The following is a 14,975-nucleotide window of genomic DNA, read 5'->3' as shown; positions in this document are numbered from 1 at the left end:
TCCTAGCTAGTCACTCCCCCACGGGCACTGAGACTCTAACTCAGACCCGCAACCTATATGACGAGCACGTGCATCCAGAAAGCCTTCTCCTAAGACTGAGGAATTCTCTGCTGAGCAACAAAATCTCTTTGAAATCCTCCAACTCAGACAACCCAGGCAGAGATTTGCTCTAAACATCCTTCCATAGTCTCCCAGGCCTTCCCCTGTTCTTCTGCTTTTCCTTTACTTCTTTATCTAAACACAACGGAATCCTTTTCATGTATGCTTTTTCTTTGATTTCCTTTCCATGAGTTGCTCAGGTTTTTCAGCTCAGCAGCAAGCATAAGTTCATTCTAGCCCAGAAAACTCCCAAGCTTTTAAAGGGAGAATACAGGAGGCTGCAAGGACATGTAAATATCTTTTGTTTGATCTCTGGCACAGAAGAATGTGACTTGACAGGATCGTATTCAGTCTCTCCCTTGAACTCAAAAGCAAGCTCTGAGATCATCAGAACAAGAGCCCTCTGCCTGTAAAAGACACAGAGAGTAGAGAGAGAGGCAGATTCCCATCACCAGGTTCTCACTGCTGACACTCACATTTTGATCCTTAGTGTCAATGACACTGTAAGCGATAATTCCCTGCCTCAGCATGCATTGTTGTAACAAAAGGCTTGGGACTGGGAAGTTTATAAAGAACAGAATTTCTCACAGTTCTAGAGGCCAAATGTAGGATCAAGACACTGGTTGTCCACTGGAGGCCTCTTCCTCAGGGATGGCACCATCGAGGTGGCCTCACATGGCAGAAGGAACAGAAGGGCAGAGGGATGCTGGATCCTATATCCTCGCAGGGTGGAAGAGGGGCATAGGTGTAGGATTGAGCCCCCAGGACAATTGCTCCCCCAAAGTCCCCACCTCTTCACACCACAGTGGGGATGAAGTTTCAACCTGACTTTCCATAGCTCCTGGCTAAGGAATTTCAATCATTAGAGAAAAGGAAAGCTGTTTAGAGGTCTGGCCTCCAGAGCTGTGAGAATTTCTGTTCTTTATAAACTTCCCAGTCTCGTGCCTTTTGTTACAACAACACAAGCCAAGACCAAGAAAGGGTCTCAGTTTATTTTATCATTGGCTCTAGGGAGCAAATGTCAGTTTCAGGAATGACTGTGGTATTGTGAATCTGCCTCTTTCTGGCTTCTCTTTTGTTGCGCCAAGTTGGCCTGCCAGCCTTTTGCAGTCAGACGCTTGAAGGTCAGCCTCTCCACACTCAGCAGAGGGCGTCACTATCCAACACGCCCCCGCCCCTCTGGTGCATCCCAGATGCAGCTGTGGGGAGTGGAAGGGAAGCCCAGATGCCTCTCACCTGCTGCAGCATTCCCAAGCAGTCCCTCCGGTCCGGTCCGGTCCTCGGAGGCAGGGTCCCTGTAAACCTCACAGCCAGCAGGGAAAGTGAGCTGAAGAATGAAACTCGGGTCAGCCCCATTTTAACAGGAGCTGTTAACAGTCAAACTTTCAGAGTTTGCCTGACAGCTTTATTTTTCTTATACATTTAAGCACAGTAAAAGGCTGGGGAAAGGGTTCCATGTATTAATTCTCACAACAAAGCTGCAGGGAGAGCTACATCAACATTCCCTTGCAAAGCACACCTCTAGAGCAAAGCACCGGTGACCTTTACCCTAAGGATGAGTTCACTGGATGCTGGTGGTGGCGGCGCACATTAACCTCAACACTCCGGAGGCAGAGGCAGGCAGATCTCTGAGTTCAAGGCCAGCCTGGTCTACAGAGTGGGTTCTAGGACAGCCAGGACTACACAGAGAAACCCTGTCTCACCACCCAACCCTCAATCCCCCATCTGCCCTCCATCTCTAATTCCCCCCCCCAAAAAAAAAGAATGAGTTCTATTAACTGATAAACAAAGCTCAGGGCAAGGACGTAAGGAGGGAGGTTTTGTAACAGGCGTAAGGATGGATTCTGTCGATGGAGGACACGAAGTAAACAGGACCTCTTTCATAAAAACGGGTTCTGTTCACCGAGAGATAATGTTAAGGTTTAAGGCCTAAACAGTGTTTAGGATTTGGGGGGATTCAGGAAGGCTGCCTCCATGGAATAGCAAGAAGATCTCTGGGTTGTTAAACCACACCCATCCCAGACTTCCGGGTAGAAAAGGCATCATTTGTTTTCTTCCTTGGAAGAAAAAAAGGCCTCTGTGTTTAACAGTTCTGGATTTTCCAGTTCTTTCTGGGAGCTGTCCCTCAAGTAGGACCCAGGGTGTCTTTGCTGAGGTGCAGTGAGGGCTTTGGAGAGCTTCGGTCACTAGAGGGCTCTAACACTCACGGGAATGTGTCCTATGGCACAACCGACCCATGGGCGCACAGGGAGGGGTACCTGGAGAAGTCTGTCATTATGGTGCTTGTCTGTGCTCAGACGCCAGCCTTCATGGATCCCCCACGAGACACGGCAAGCTTCAGAGGAGCAGGGGCAAGTGGCTGGGTGCCACAGCAGGGTTCTGCCTGGGCCAGGCCCACCATCTCTGACAGCGCTCCCAGTGTCTTCCTGAGAGCAGCAGAGGAAGCAGAGCGGCCTGCACAGTTCGTGTTCATACCCACATCCTCTGCAAATGCAGCCGACTGACAAACCAAGAAAAAAGAGTTCATGCCACCCATGGGCCTAAGAGCAGCTGGTTTCCACGGTAAGGTTCCTGCTTTGGTGGAATGCAGGTTAGGACTCCTTCACGTTTCCCGAGTGCCTCATATGTCCCAGGTATGTAGACACAAGACAGGCAGTGTCTTTGTTTTTATGGAGCCTTTCACATAGCATGCCAGGCAGGCATAGGATGAATCGTTCCAACGGTTATAGAAATCCAAAGAGGAAGGGCAGGTGGAGGCAAGTGAGGAGCCAGCTCTGAATGAGAGGGCCCTGGGGAAGCCAGACTTGAGGAGAAATGCAGAAAGCTGTACAGAGCACACCTGAGCAGAAGGGACGGTGGTGTAGAAGCTGTGGGTGGCTTCACATGTCCCCTGGCTCTCTAGCAGAAAGGACAGGAAGCGGGCACTAAACCCAGGCTGGAAAAGGCAGGAGTCCATGAAGAGAGTGCAGGGTATGAGAGCTATACCTGAAGGGGCTGAGAAGCTGTGGACAGGCCGGGTGAGTGGCAGCTCTGCTCTGACTGCCCAGCAGAGGGCGGAACCCGAAGCCACTATTCCTTCTCTTCTTAGCTTGCCACCCTCTCCCTGTCCCCTTGTGGCTTACCACATACCCACAGCACCTAACCCTGAGCTGCCTTGGAATCATTTCCTGCCTCAGACCAGGTAGTCCTCATCCTGTCTGGAGTGGAGATTTGCCAGGGTCACCTGGCTGCCTCTTGGCCTGAGAGCTGTGGGTCCCGCAGTAAGCCTGGCAGAGGCTCCCTGGAATATGTTTAACGTAACCAGGGGGATGACTTCATAAGTCTAAGGAAGAGAAGACAAATCAAGATAGTTTATTAAATCACTTATCCTCTCACTGCTGTGTGACTTGGCTTCTGATCTATTGCACTCAGAGGACCAAGACATTTGCGCCTGGGTTTGTCTGCTTTTATGTGCGTGTGTGTATGTCTGAGCACTACCGTGTGCATCGTGTGTTTGCAGAACAGACAGTTGTAGCCTGAAGAGGGCAGCAGGTCCCCTGGAGGTAGGCGTGCAGTGATCTGCCATGTGAGTGCTGGGAATGGGACCCTGTCCTGGGCAAGGCCAGTGAGCACTCTTACCCACCAAGCCACCCCTCTAAAGTAACAAACAGAAACGGTTCATATTGATGACACAGGACACCTCACTATTGCCTAAGCCTGCGAAAAGACACTGTGACTCACTAAGGGTGTCTGTTGTGTGGGTTTGCCAGCGGCAGGGGGATTGACTTTTGTTCTTGTTTTTGTTTTCTAGATAGGGTTTCTCTGTGTAGCTCTAGCTGTCCCGGAACTTACTCTGTAGACCAGGCTGGCCAGGAACTCAGAGATCCACCTGGCTCTGCCTCCCTAGTTCTGGGATTAAGGGCAGGTGCCACCATCACCAGCTGCTTTCAAGTATTTATTTATTTATTATTTATTTTTAATAATGAGGCTAAGGAAAATACCCAACTACAGGCCCACTGTGGAGTCCTGGCTTTGGCATCCACTGTAAGAACTGACTGTGCCAGGCCCTCAGAATCTCCTCAAGGATGAAAAGGAATGGAAGCATCAAAACAGGGTACTAGAGAGGTGAGGGTGGCAACCAGGGGCATTCTAGGAGCCTTTCTATCTTTGCGTCCTTAGCTCTGTTCATGAGAACGGTGTAAGGCCACAGATGGGAGTTGCATTTCCTTCCTTTAGTGGATTTCCATGCCCCAGGTGCCCAGTATTGCGTTTAAATGCTGCCCGAGAATCCTGTGCCTAACGAGAACTGACAACGCCCAATTTCAATCACATCAGAGAGCCTCGTTAGTCATCAGAACAGCTGGAATGTTCCCTTCTACACACATCCTGAGAGTGCCCCATGGGTGCCCCTGTCCCACTGTCCCAGAGGCTGGACCTCTCGTCAATTAATTTCAGGAAGTCAAACTTTGGAGAATAGGCAAATTCATCAATTTATTAACTCTCATATGTTTTTATGCCCTATGTGTCTTTATATTTGATTGTAATTTTCACAGTTTATTTGAGTAAAATCAATAACTAAAACATAGACAAAATTTCTGGCTGTATATTGAGAAGATGAAGAACATATTATAACTTTTTAAAAAATAGTTTTTATTTCATAATATATTATAACTGAAAAAATTGTAGAAATATTACAATGACCCCTTTAGCAATTCTGTGATACTGGTCTCATTTGCTATGCAAAAAAAAAAAAATCAGCTTGTTAGATATTCTCCTGGTCCATTTCTGTGGGCTAGAAGAATAAACCAATAATGACATAGTATATAACCGACTTTTCCAGCATAGCCCCGTCATTCATGCTTGCTCGTGCTCTGCTTGCTTCGAGACTCACCGTGTGGTATTTCTAACTCTATCAATTTACTTCACACGTTTAAATTGTACAACAATTTAGAAGATGGCAGTAGTGATGCACACCTTTAATCCCAGAACTCAGGAGGCTGAGCCAGGCAGATCTCTATGAGTTCATGAGTTCAAGGCCAGCCTGGTCTTCAGAGTGAGTTCCAGGACAGCCAGAGCTTAAGAAAAAAAAAAATGTGTTCCCACAGAACAGGCAAAACAATTTACCTGCTAATTGTCAAGTGACAGCTATGTTGGCTGCATTTGCTGTGGCAGCACAGAGAAGGTCCTCAGAGGGACTCTGTTGTGGGAGGTTTCTGAGGGGGAGTGAGGCTGAGGTTGCTCTTTCTTCACTGTGAGCTCGCTGAGCCCCACTAGAGTGTGCTGCAAGCACCACAGGGGCATTCTAGCTGCACTCCTGCTGAGAGCTCAGTGACGCACGCCCTTTTGGCAGCAAGGCTGCCAGGGGCCCTAGCCTTTGCCAATCTATTTGGTAAGAAAGGATATGCTGGTTTGTTTGGTTGTTTGTTGGTTTTGTTTTAAAAATTTTGGAACTTTTCAGAAAAAATTTTCAAGAAGCGTTAGTGATTCATAAATTCCCAGCTAAATTACAGAATGGCAAAGGGTTGGAGCAGATGTTTCTCGCGCCTCAGTGGGTCCCAGTGTGAGGCACATGGCCTAATACACACAGGAGAGGTTTCACTCCTTTAAGGGATTTTAAATTTTTAAGACGTAAAAAAATTCAACTGATCAAAGTGTCCTAATTTTCATTTACGTAAATATATTTTTAGAGTCAATAAAGAAAAATCATGTAATTTCTAACATCTGTCTCAGAGAATGATTTACTGGTAACTTTAGAATCTGGTTGTACTAAGTCCAGAAAATGTCAAGGAATAGAAACACAATGAGGAAATCAACCATCGCTTTCATAAAGGGCCAGCCATCCCTGAAACAGTTAAACCAAGAGATAAAAGAAAACAGTGCTTTAGTCTATCTTGGCTGCTATAACAAAACAGCTGGACAGCAGCTAGTCATGAACAGAAGCCCCACATGGAGGCACCAGCAGATTCATTATCTGATGAAGATGTATTCCCTGCTTCAAAGAAGGCACCCTTTGACACTTCCTCACATGACCTGAGTGGGCAGGTGGTGCCTCCCAATTTCAGTACAAAGGCACAGCTTTTCACACATTACGGGAGAGCCCACATGATCATCTCTTCCTAAAGTTCCCATCTCTATTGCTATTGCACTGAAAATTAGTTTTCAGCCTGTAATTTGGGGGGGATAACAGCATCCGATATAGCAGAGCATAAAACTGTGTCTGAAGATGCAGAGAGAAGGCTAAGCATGAGATTTTGATGGTTCCAGTTAGAGGGAATCACCTGCTGGCATTTTTAAGTCCTTTGCTGATTAGATCTATTAACCTTTTGGTAAGAGGGCAGGCCGTGAACAGCACAGCTCTCCTGGACAAGGACTGCAGTAGAACAAGGTTAAGGGATAGAGGTAAGCTCCCTCATCCCAGAAGAAACAGGACCATGGCCTGAGGGACTTCAGCCAAGGAAAATCACCAACTCTTCCTGAGCAAAGAGCCAGAGATAGAAAGTGTACTTCTGAGGGCCCCTCGGACTCTTCATCTCCGGCACTGGCTAGGCTCCGGCACTGGCTAGGCACCCCAAGAGAGCATCCATGGTTAGAAGGCTGTTTGGTGCGTGCTTGGGACAATCCCTCTTGGTGGGGATGGCAGCTGGGGACACTGCAACCTGAGAAAATGGCATCCAGGGCAAGTGTCACAGAAGAGGAATAGACAACAGGGGTGCAAGATGCCTTGCCTCTTAAGGCCTCATCTCCTTTCGTAGAGGTCGTTACGTCAACACCCCTTTCAAACCATCCACTTCTCCCACCAACAAAAATTTAACCTTTGCTTTCCACTTCCTTCTATCTTCTCTGGTATGGAGTCGAGAGACCAGGTAAAGTCCTGGAAAGCAGGAAGAAAAAGAAAGAAACAGGAGGGAAAAGGATGGGAAAGTTGCAGACTCTCAGCTAACCATTGCCTCAGATGTAAATGGTACCTACATAGAACATGACAGAAGGTGCCAAGTAAATACTTTGAAAACCATTGGCTGGTTGAAGGCTAGATAATAGAGGAAACAAGTTGTCCACTCTGATGAAGAAGTAAGGGGTGGGTAGAAACGATGATGATGAAGAACAGAAAATTATCCACCAGTTAAAAACCCTCTCTCTCTCTCTCTGTGTATGTGTACTCATGCATTGACAATATATAGGAGACAGACAGGCAAAATATCTATTAATAGTTATTCTACTAGGTGTAGTAATTTTTACATTCTTATCTCTATAGTCCACTGTCTTACATGAAACACCTATTTTTTTTAATTTTTAAAGTTTATTCTTTTCTCATATATTGCATCCCAATTTCAGACTCCCCTCCCTCCTCTCTTCCCAGTGTCTTCTCCCCCATCCACTCCTCTTCTATTTTCCTTCAGAAAAGGGTGGGCCTCCCAGGGATATTGACCAAGTAGAGCGTATCAAGTTGCAAAAAGAATAGGCACCTTTACTCATATTAAGGCTGGACAAGGCAACCTAGCAGGAGGAAAGGGGTTCCTACAAAAGCAGGCAAAGAGCAGAGACAGCCCCCACTCCCACTGTTAGGGGTCCTCAAAGAAGACCAAGCTATACAGCCATATGCATACACAGAGGACGGAAGTCAGACCCATGCAAGCTCCCTGACTGTCCGTTCAGTCTCTGTGAGCCCCTAGGAGCCCAGGTTAGTCGATTCTGTGGGTTTTCTTGTGGCCATTCTGGCTCCTACAGTCTTTCCTCCCCCTGTTCCGCAGGATTTCCTGAGCTCTGCCTAATGTTTGGCTGTGGGTCTCTGCATCTGTTCCATCAGCTGCTGGATGAAAGCTCTCTGATGACGATTATGCTAGGCTCCTGCCTACAAGTGTAGCAGAATATCACTGGGAATCATTACTTTGACAGAGATTTATTTATTCATTTATTTTGGTTGTGTTTGGTCTATCTGTGCCACCTTTACCCCAGCACATCTTGCCAGGAGGAGAAACTGTAGGTTGAAGATTTTGTGGCTGGGTTGGTGTCCCAATCCATCCCCTGGAAGTCTTGCTTAGAGGGAGAGAGTGGTGGGAGAGACACCTGGAATTGCAGGGCATTGAGGGGGAGGCTGAAGGAAGTAGAAACCTAGCCCAACGAAAACCCCAGGGATCTCTGAGGGTGACACAGCCCCCAGGGATCTCTGAGGGTCTCCCAGTCATGGAGGATATGGAGCCTGAAGCGGCATCTGTAACCAGCAAAATCTACGTTTAAAGTAAGGTAAGTAGACATTATTTTATACAAGGACCTCTAAGATGTTACTGGCTGAAGCGAGTGCTTAAGAGGCATGGGGGCTGCATTTGCTGCATTTGCTGCTCTTGAAGACCTACTTCAGTTCCAGCGCCTGTGTGGTGGCTCACAGCCACATGTAACTCCCAGATTTAGGGGATCTGATGCCCTCTTCTAGCCTCCCAGCTCACCAGGCACACATTTTCCACAGACATATATGCAGACAAACACTCATATACATAAAATAAAAATAAATAATAAATCTTCAAAAATATATTGTGGTGAAGCCCCAACCTTTATCCCTGACCTTGAAACAGAATTGTATTTGGAGACAGAGCTTTTGAAAGTTAATGCGGTGGGCATTAGTCCAATGTGACTGATGTCCTTATATAAAGGACATGTTAGGAAAGACGCCGCGGAGACACAGGGGAATGGCATCTGTCTATAAACACAAGAGAAAGGCCTTCGAAAACCCGACTTATTCACTTATTTAGGTAAAGCCTTTCTGTATAGACAAGGATGAACTGGAACGCACCACGTCAAGCGAAACCTGCCCTAGCTTCCTGAGTGCTGAGAGAGCAGCATGTAATCACGCTCATCTTGAAACCAGCCTTTTCACACCTTCGCCTTGGACCGGGAGAAAATAAACCACCCCATTTGTGCTGCTTTGTTGTGGTACTTCTAGCAAAATAGTACACAAAGTATGCACTTTAAGTGTTTAAGAGAAATATTCAAGGGAAAGGGAAGGGAAGGAGACAAGAAGTGTTTAGGGGTAGCCTGGGAAGAGTACAGGGTGGCCTGTGGTCACAGGAGTGCCACACACCTTAGAAACAGCAAGCAAGCTCCATGGTAGAGGGGGCAGAATTTTTATCACCGCTTAGGTCAGGGCAGCCAAAGTAATTACCACGGAGATCTAGTGAGCACAGACTCAGATCTGGGCTATGAAAATCTTGGAGCAGAGATGAAGTTTGCAATGGCGGGCTGCCACTGAAGGGTGGGAGAGCGGGAAGGAAGTGGGCAAAGACAAGATACAGGCTCCCTGGGAGAACACAGGAAAAGTAAAGCTGCCTTTCGCCGAGGCTGCCACTCTGCTCCTTCGCCTGCTTGGTGCAGCGTCCCTGGAGAGTGGTGTCCTCAGCCTTCTGATATAGTTCCTCGTGCTGTGGTGACCCCCAGCCATAACTTATTTTCACTGCGATTTCATAACTAATTTTGCTACCGTTATGAATAGTAACTATCTGTGTTTTCCAATAGGACCCCCCTCCAAAAGGGTTATTCAACCCTAAAGGGGTTGCGACCCACGGGTTGAGAACCACTTCCGTAGGGTCTAGCCTTCAGACCGTTGCTTGTGACTGCTGTCCCCAGCCTTGGCTTTCTGCAGGCATTCCCCTTGCCTGTGGCTGAGAGCTTGGTAAATAAAGTTGTTTTGCTATGACCCTGGTAGCTAAAGGCAGATGTAACAGGCTGGCAACCTTCTCTGGGAACAGAGATTCCAGGCGCTCAGGTCAGGACCCACATCTTCAGGGACTGTCATTCGCTTCCCCCAGCTGTTGCTGTTCAAGTCCAGATGTGCCTCTTTCTTTTCTTCAGTCAACAAAACATTCTGAAATATGTTGCTCACAGTTTCCCCCTTTAATACTTGTTGTCTTTACCTATAATTCACATACTATGCTGTTAATCTATTAAAGACTATTAAATAATTTCAACTCTCATAGTTGTATAGCCATCTACCACCAATTTTAGGTCCTTTTCATTACCTGTGGGAAAAATACAATACCTATTCAGTCGTTTTTGGTCTCTTTCAATATCTACATCCTTGGCAACCTAAGCTACTTTTCCTTCTCTAGAATTGCCTGTTTCTGGGTATTTATAAGGTGGAATCATAAACCACTTCTGTAAATTGGGTTTTCAGCTAGCATAATGTTTCCAGGCTTAGTTGGTATATCAGAACCTCACTGTGTTACCAAATGTTAGCCCACCCAGCACTGGCTGGCTGTTTGGTCCATTTTTACTTCTTAGTTATCAGGAGTAGCACTGTCGTGAACACTGTGTGAGTGACTTCTCTCGTTGCTGAGACAACATATCTGAGTCAAGCAATGAAGAAAGGGAGGGATTTGCTTCAGTTTACAGTTCTGGGATGCAGTCCATTGAGGTGAGAGGCTTGGCATAAGCAGCATGGCACAACTGAGCACGCGCCATGTGCCTTAAGGAAGCAGAGTGGTAAAGGCATGGGTGTGGCTCAAGGTCTCCTACCATACACCATGTGTGATCTGCAGTTATTCACCAGGCTAAAGAAATGGCAGACAGACAGCATCCTATTCTAGTTCATTCCGAAAACTAGAAACAGACTCTCAGTAAGTGGATGAGTAGTAATAATTTCATTTATACCCCAGTTCAGACAGTATTACCACGGGGCATGTGTTCTGGATCTGAGCCTAGGCAGGGCTTGGTGAGCCAAGGATGTTACATCCGTCTGATGTAATTGCAGAGATTCACCCAAATATATTACCAGTGTCCTACACTTCATTTCTGTCATCGAGGAAAAATACTTGCAGTCTTTTCTTCATGACTTTGGACAGAGTTCTGATCACCTTTACCAGGAAGAGCCAGGTGCTGGGGTTAAGGAGCAAACTTGTTTTTCGAGTGGCTGCCAGCTACCATTTTTAACTTCTATATTCTGCCCTCCTACCCAGCTTCATGTCTAAAATAGCCAGAAACTTTGGCAAGAAGCTGCTGGTTGCAGTTTATCAAGTATCAACACATCTGTTTCCCATCTTTTGGCAAAGTCAGTAATTTGTTTTGTCTCCTGGATGGGATGGAAATTTTGTGGAGGATGTCAGAAAGGAGCTACTCTAGGTGCATACAAATTTTAAGGAGCTAGCTAATTTATCTTATCTTGTTGTGTTTCTCTAAAACTCACTATGAGAAAAGCAATGATGAGCATTTTGTCCAGAGCCCTCAAAACCAGCAAGAACATTAACCTGTGAGAGATAAGTAGATCTGTGTGTGCTATATCTATGTTCATAATACAAAATGAGCCTTTGCAGTCTCGAATATCATCTGCCTCAGAACCTAAGGGGACTTTCAGAAACCCACATTCCTGAGTCTTTGCTGACTCAGGAGTCTGGGCAAATGGATGTGAGGATCTGCATTTTACAACACCCCTAGTGGGTCTCCTAACACACCAAAATTGAGAACTGCCTACTTGGGAGTTTTCCTAGAAGGAAGCAATTGTTTATATTCCAAGTGTCAGAGAAGCACAAGTCTAGAATTAAACTTCAGTTTCTACTCATTTAAAATAAGGGTAAGTCTCCCATGCCCAGGATGGAGGAGAGAATGGTAAGGAATAGATAAACAGATGGGCTCAGCATCTAGCACAATACAGGGACCACTTCATCTACTGAGCAGGAATAATGATTCCTAGTTCAAAGGGCTATTGGAAGGATTAAATGGGACAGCACACACAAAGGCTCTAACAATGTCTGGCGCAGGGTACATATTCCTCATGGCCGGCCACCAGCTGTCTCTTCCTCTCACTGGCCATGTTGGTTATATTCTTGACTTATGAGTCACACAATCAGCTAAGTGCTTAATGACTCGCCTCCTGAGCATGATATATAAGCTGAGAAGTTTTGATGAAAAGCTGAAACAAGGCCAGCTGGGACCATTGTGAGGTGCAATCTTTTTAGGGTGGTCAAGAGGTTACCCCAAAAGGTCAGCAACAAGCTCAGTGATTCTGTTGTGTAGATTTAACTTGTATTTATTAGCTCTAAAGCATATCAAAAACTTGTAAATACAGAAACGCACAAAGAAAAATAATTTCTCCTTCATTGCCCGGTTTAAAAGCTGGGTGCTCACCTCTCAGTTATAGCAGGTACTTCTCTATGGTGCAAGGTCCTTCTGGGGTTCAGAAGGGCCCTGAGCTCAGGGATCAGAAGGATCCAGAGCTCAGCTGGTGCCATCGTAAAATTCTTAGTCATTTTATCTTCGATTTGAGTCTCTCAAGTGAAATTCATGCCCCGAGTGCAGCACCCTGTAGCGAGCCAAGTGTCTGCTGGCCATGTAGCCTCGGCTGGCGGAGGAGAAGGCGTGCCCTTGCTGCCTGCTCCCTCGTCCACCCCAGCTCCGTGGCAGCTGGCCAGCTTCTGTGGGCTCACTTGGCAGAGCCCCTCCATGCTTCCTGGACATTTCCCTCTTACAAATAAAGTACTTTTTATATTTCATGAATCCCCGTCTTGTCCTCCTCTTCAGTGAGACTGTTTATTTAAAGTTCTATGGTCCTTGGCATTTGTTATGGGAGGCATGCTTGTTCAGTTCAATAGGTGGAGATGGAAAAATAAAAATATCTCTGAGTAGCCTTCAAGTGAGTGACCTTACTTCTAGGAATTTTCTCAAGAAAAATACTAAGAATAAAATTACTAATCAAAAGGAGTATTAGTCCAGTAACACTTATTATTAGAAAGTGGGAATAAATATCCTAGTAGAGGGGACTGATTAAATGATGAACCATCCATCCAATCAGCAGATGTGTAAGAAGTTACATGGCTGAATGCGTAGTGATGCAGAAAAGTTGACATCAATGTATTAAGCAAGTTTCAATGTACAAAACTTTTTTTTTTCTTTGCCTTTTGTGTAACAGAGCCCTGGCTGTCCTGGACACAATCTGTAGACCAGGCTGGTCTCAAACTCACAGAGAGCCACCTGCCTCTGCCTCCTGAGTGCTGGGGTTAAAGGGGTGCCCCACCACACCAGACCCGCTACAAAACTACTTTTAAATTTTTGTTTTACATAAAAATACATGTATTCTGACAGGAAAAGATAGCATTACAGGGTGGAAATCTGAGTGACCCTTTGCTTTTAGCTGCCTTTTTCTCCGCCATCTTGGGATTGTTTGCAGCCCTCTGGAGTCACCCTCTCCTTGCCTCCCCAGGTGTGCTGGAAGATGGACTGTCCTCTAATGGTGGGCTCCGGTCTGCAGCCCCAGGTGGAATAGTCAACCCAGAGAAGAAGATGAACTGTGGGACACAGTGTTCCAACTCGCAGAGCCTCAGCTCGGGCCCTCTGACCCAGAAACAGAACGGCCTTTGGACTACAGAGGTAGGACACAGCCACAGAACCAACTGGGGACCAGAGAATGGGGTGGCGCTTACTTTAAATCAGGACACTAAGACTGTGTCCAGGGAAGAGAACCTTGGAAAGCAGGTTTTCCTCCTCTCCATGTAAAACATTTCTGCAAACCTCATTCAAATCCTTTCCTGTGGGCCGTGGGGTTTTATTGAACCTACAGAAATGCGTCCTTGATGTTTGCCCTTTGGAGGTGTGTGTGCTCTTAGGTACGGCTTCACCCAAGAACCTCCTTGTCTTAGGAGGGAAGCCAGCGGAAGGAAAGAAACTTGGGATTTTACCTCACAACCTCCTTGTCTTAGCAGTGAAGCCAGCGGAAGGAAAGAAACTTGGGATTTTACCTCACACCCTCCAAGCAACTGGTTAGCGCAAGGGTCCTCCAGGATGATTCTCGTAAAATATCCTAACAGCTTCACCCCAAACGCTGGCTGTTGGGAGGAAGGCAGGCTGTGGTCCTGGACCTGGCTGCCATTCTTTGATCCTTTCTTTCTGGAGCAATTGTTTGGAGGTGCTCCACCTTCTGTGCAGCCGGGAGCCAGCCGGGGCTCTGTGCAGCCTCTTTCTCCTCTTCGCTTCCCCTTCCCATTTCCTCATCTTCCCTGAAGTCCACCATTTACTCTCTGCTCCAAAATGTATTGGTCCCACCTCCCCCAGCCCTAGCTGCCTGCTTCCTGAGGGCACAGCTTCCCTAGTGATGGAATTCTTGTGTCTATCACTGAGTTGCCTTTAATGACTTTGATCAGCAAACTGCTTGTAAATTCAAAGTTGTGTTTTGCACTTAACAAGGTGCTATTAGGCCTTGCAGGTTTTTAAATCCTCCCAAGAGCATCATCACAGTTTTATAGGCAAGGAAACGGAGGTTCACAAACGAAGGTGTGTGTTGTATGGCCTGGGTCATACCCCAGCTGTGACGGAGGTGAGCAAGGTAGCTTTGTGCTGAGCGGGGTACGTCACAGCATCATCAGGCCGCGGAGCCGAAGCTCAGTTGCTAGAGTGTTTTTCTAGCAATATAAAACCTTAGACTCAGTCCCCAGTATTGGGTAATCGGGGTAGTAAGGAGATGGAGGGAGGAGAATCAAAGGTTCAAAGCTACCCTCAACTACCTTTTACAGCGGTGAGAAAACAAGTGCGCTTTGAAGATCACAATTCAATTTCAAGTGTGAATCTTCTCCCGAGTGTGCAGCATGCAGCACCGCCTTCCTTCTCACTGCCGGGTAGCGCCAGTGGATAGAATGAGAGCTTCCAGTCGGCCTGAAATCACCAGGGACCAGCTGATAACCCACAGTGAGCGGTGTCACTGCCACATACATTTCCTGCTCGTGAGCCATGGCGTCAACGTTTTACAGCATTTCCCCTGTGTGCCGGCACTAGGATAGCCTTCTCCAGGAGGCACCTTTGCAAAGCAGACAGCCTCATCCACATGCCTGCTGCAGTTTTCCAGTTCAGATTTACCAGAAAAAAATGTGGGTTAAAGGCAATCTTTGTACAGCCTTGAGAGTTTCTTCATTAGTTCCTATGAGCAC

General features: G+C 46.6%; 1 protein-coding gene across 1 annotated transcript in view; it reads left to right on the top strand.

Annotated features, from left to right (window-relative positions):
- The window catches only part of Baalc (BAALC binder of MAP3K1 and KLF4), a 67,462-nt gene that overhangs the window by 40,275 nt on the left and 12,212 nt on the right, over positions 1–14,975 (top strand). Inside the window, exon 2 of the mRNA XM_055626422.1 lies at positions 13,259–13,425. Within this exon, the coding sequence (XP_055482397.1) occupies positions 13,259–13,425 (167 nt within the window). The remainder of the gene's footprint in view (positions 1–13,258; positions 13,426–14,975) is intronic.

This window comes from Psammomys obesus, unplaced genomic scaffold, assembly GCF_907164565.1.
Source record: "Psammomys obesus unplaced genomic scaffold, mPsaObe1.curated_primary_1811, whole genome shotgun sequence".
Classification (NCBI taxonomy): Eukaryota; Metazoa; Chordata; class Mammalia; order Rodentia; family Muridae; genus Psammomys; species Psammomys obesus.
The sequence above is the reverse complement of the archived record's forward strand: the minus strand, read 5'-3'. Positions and strand labels throughout refer to the sequence as shown.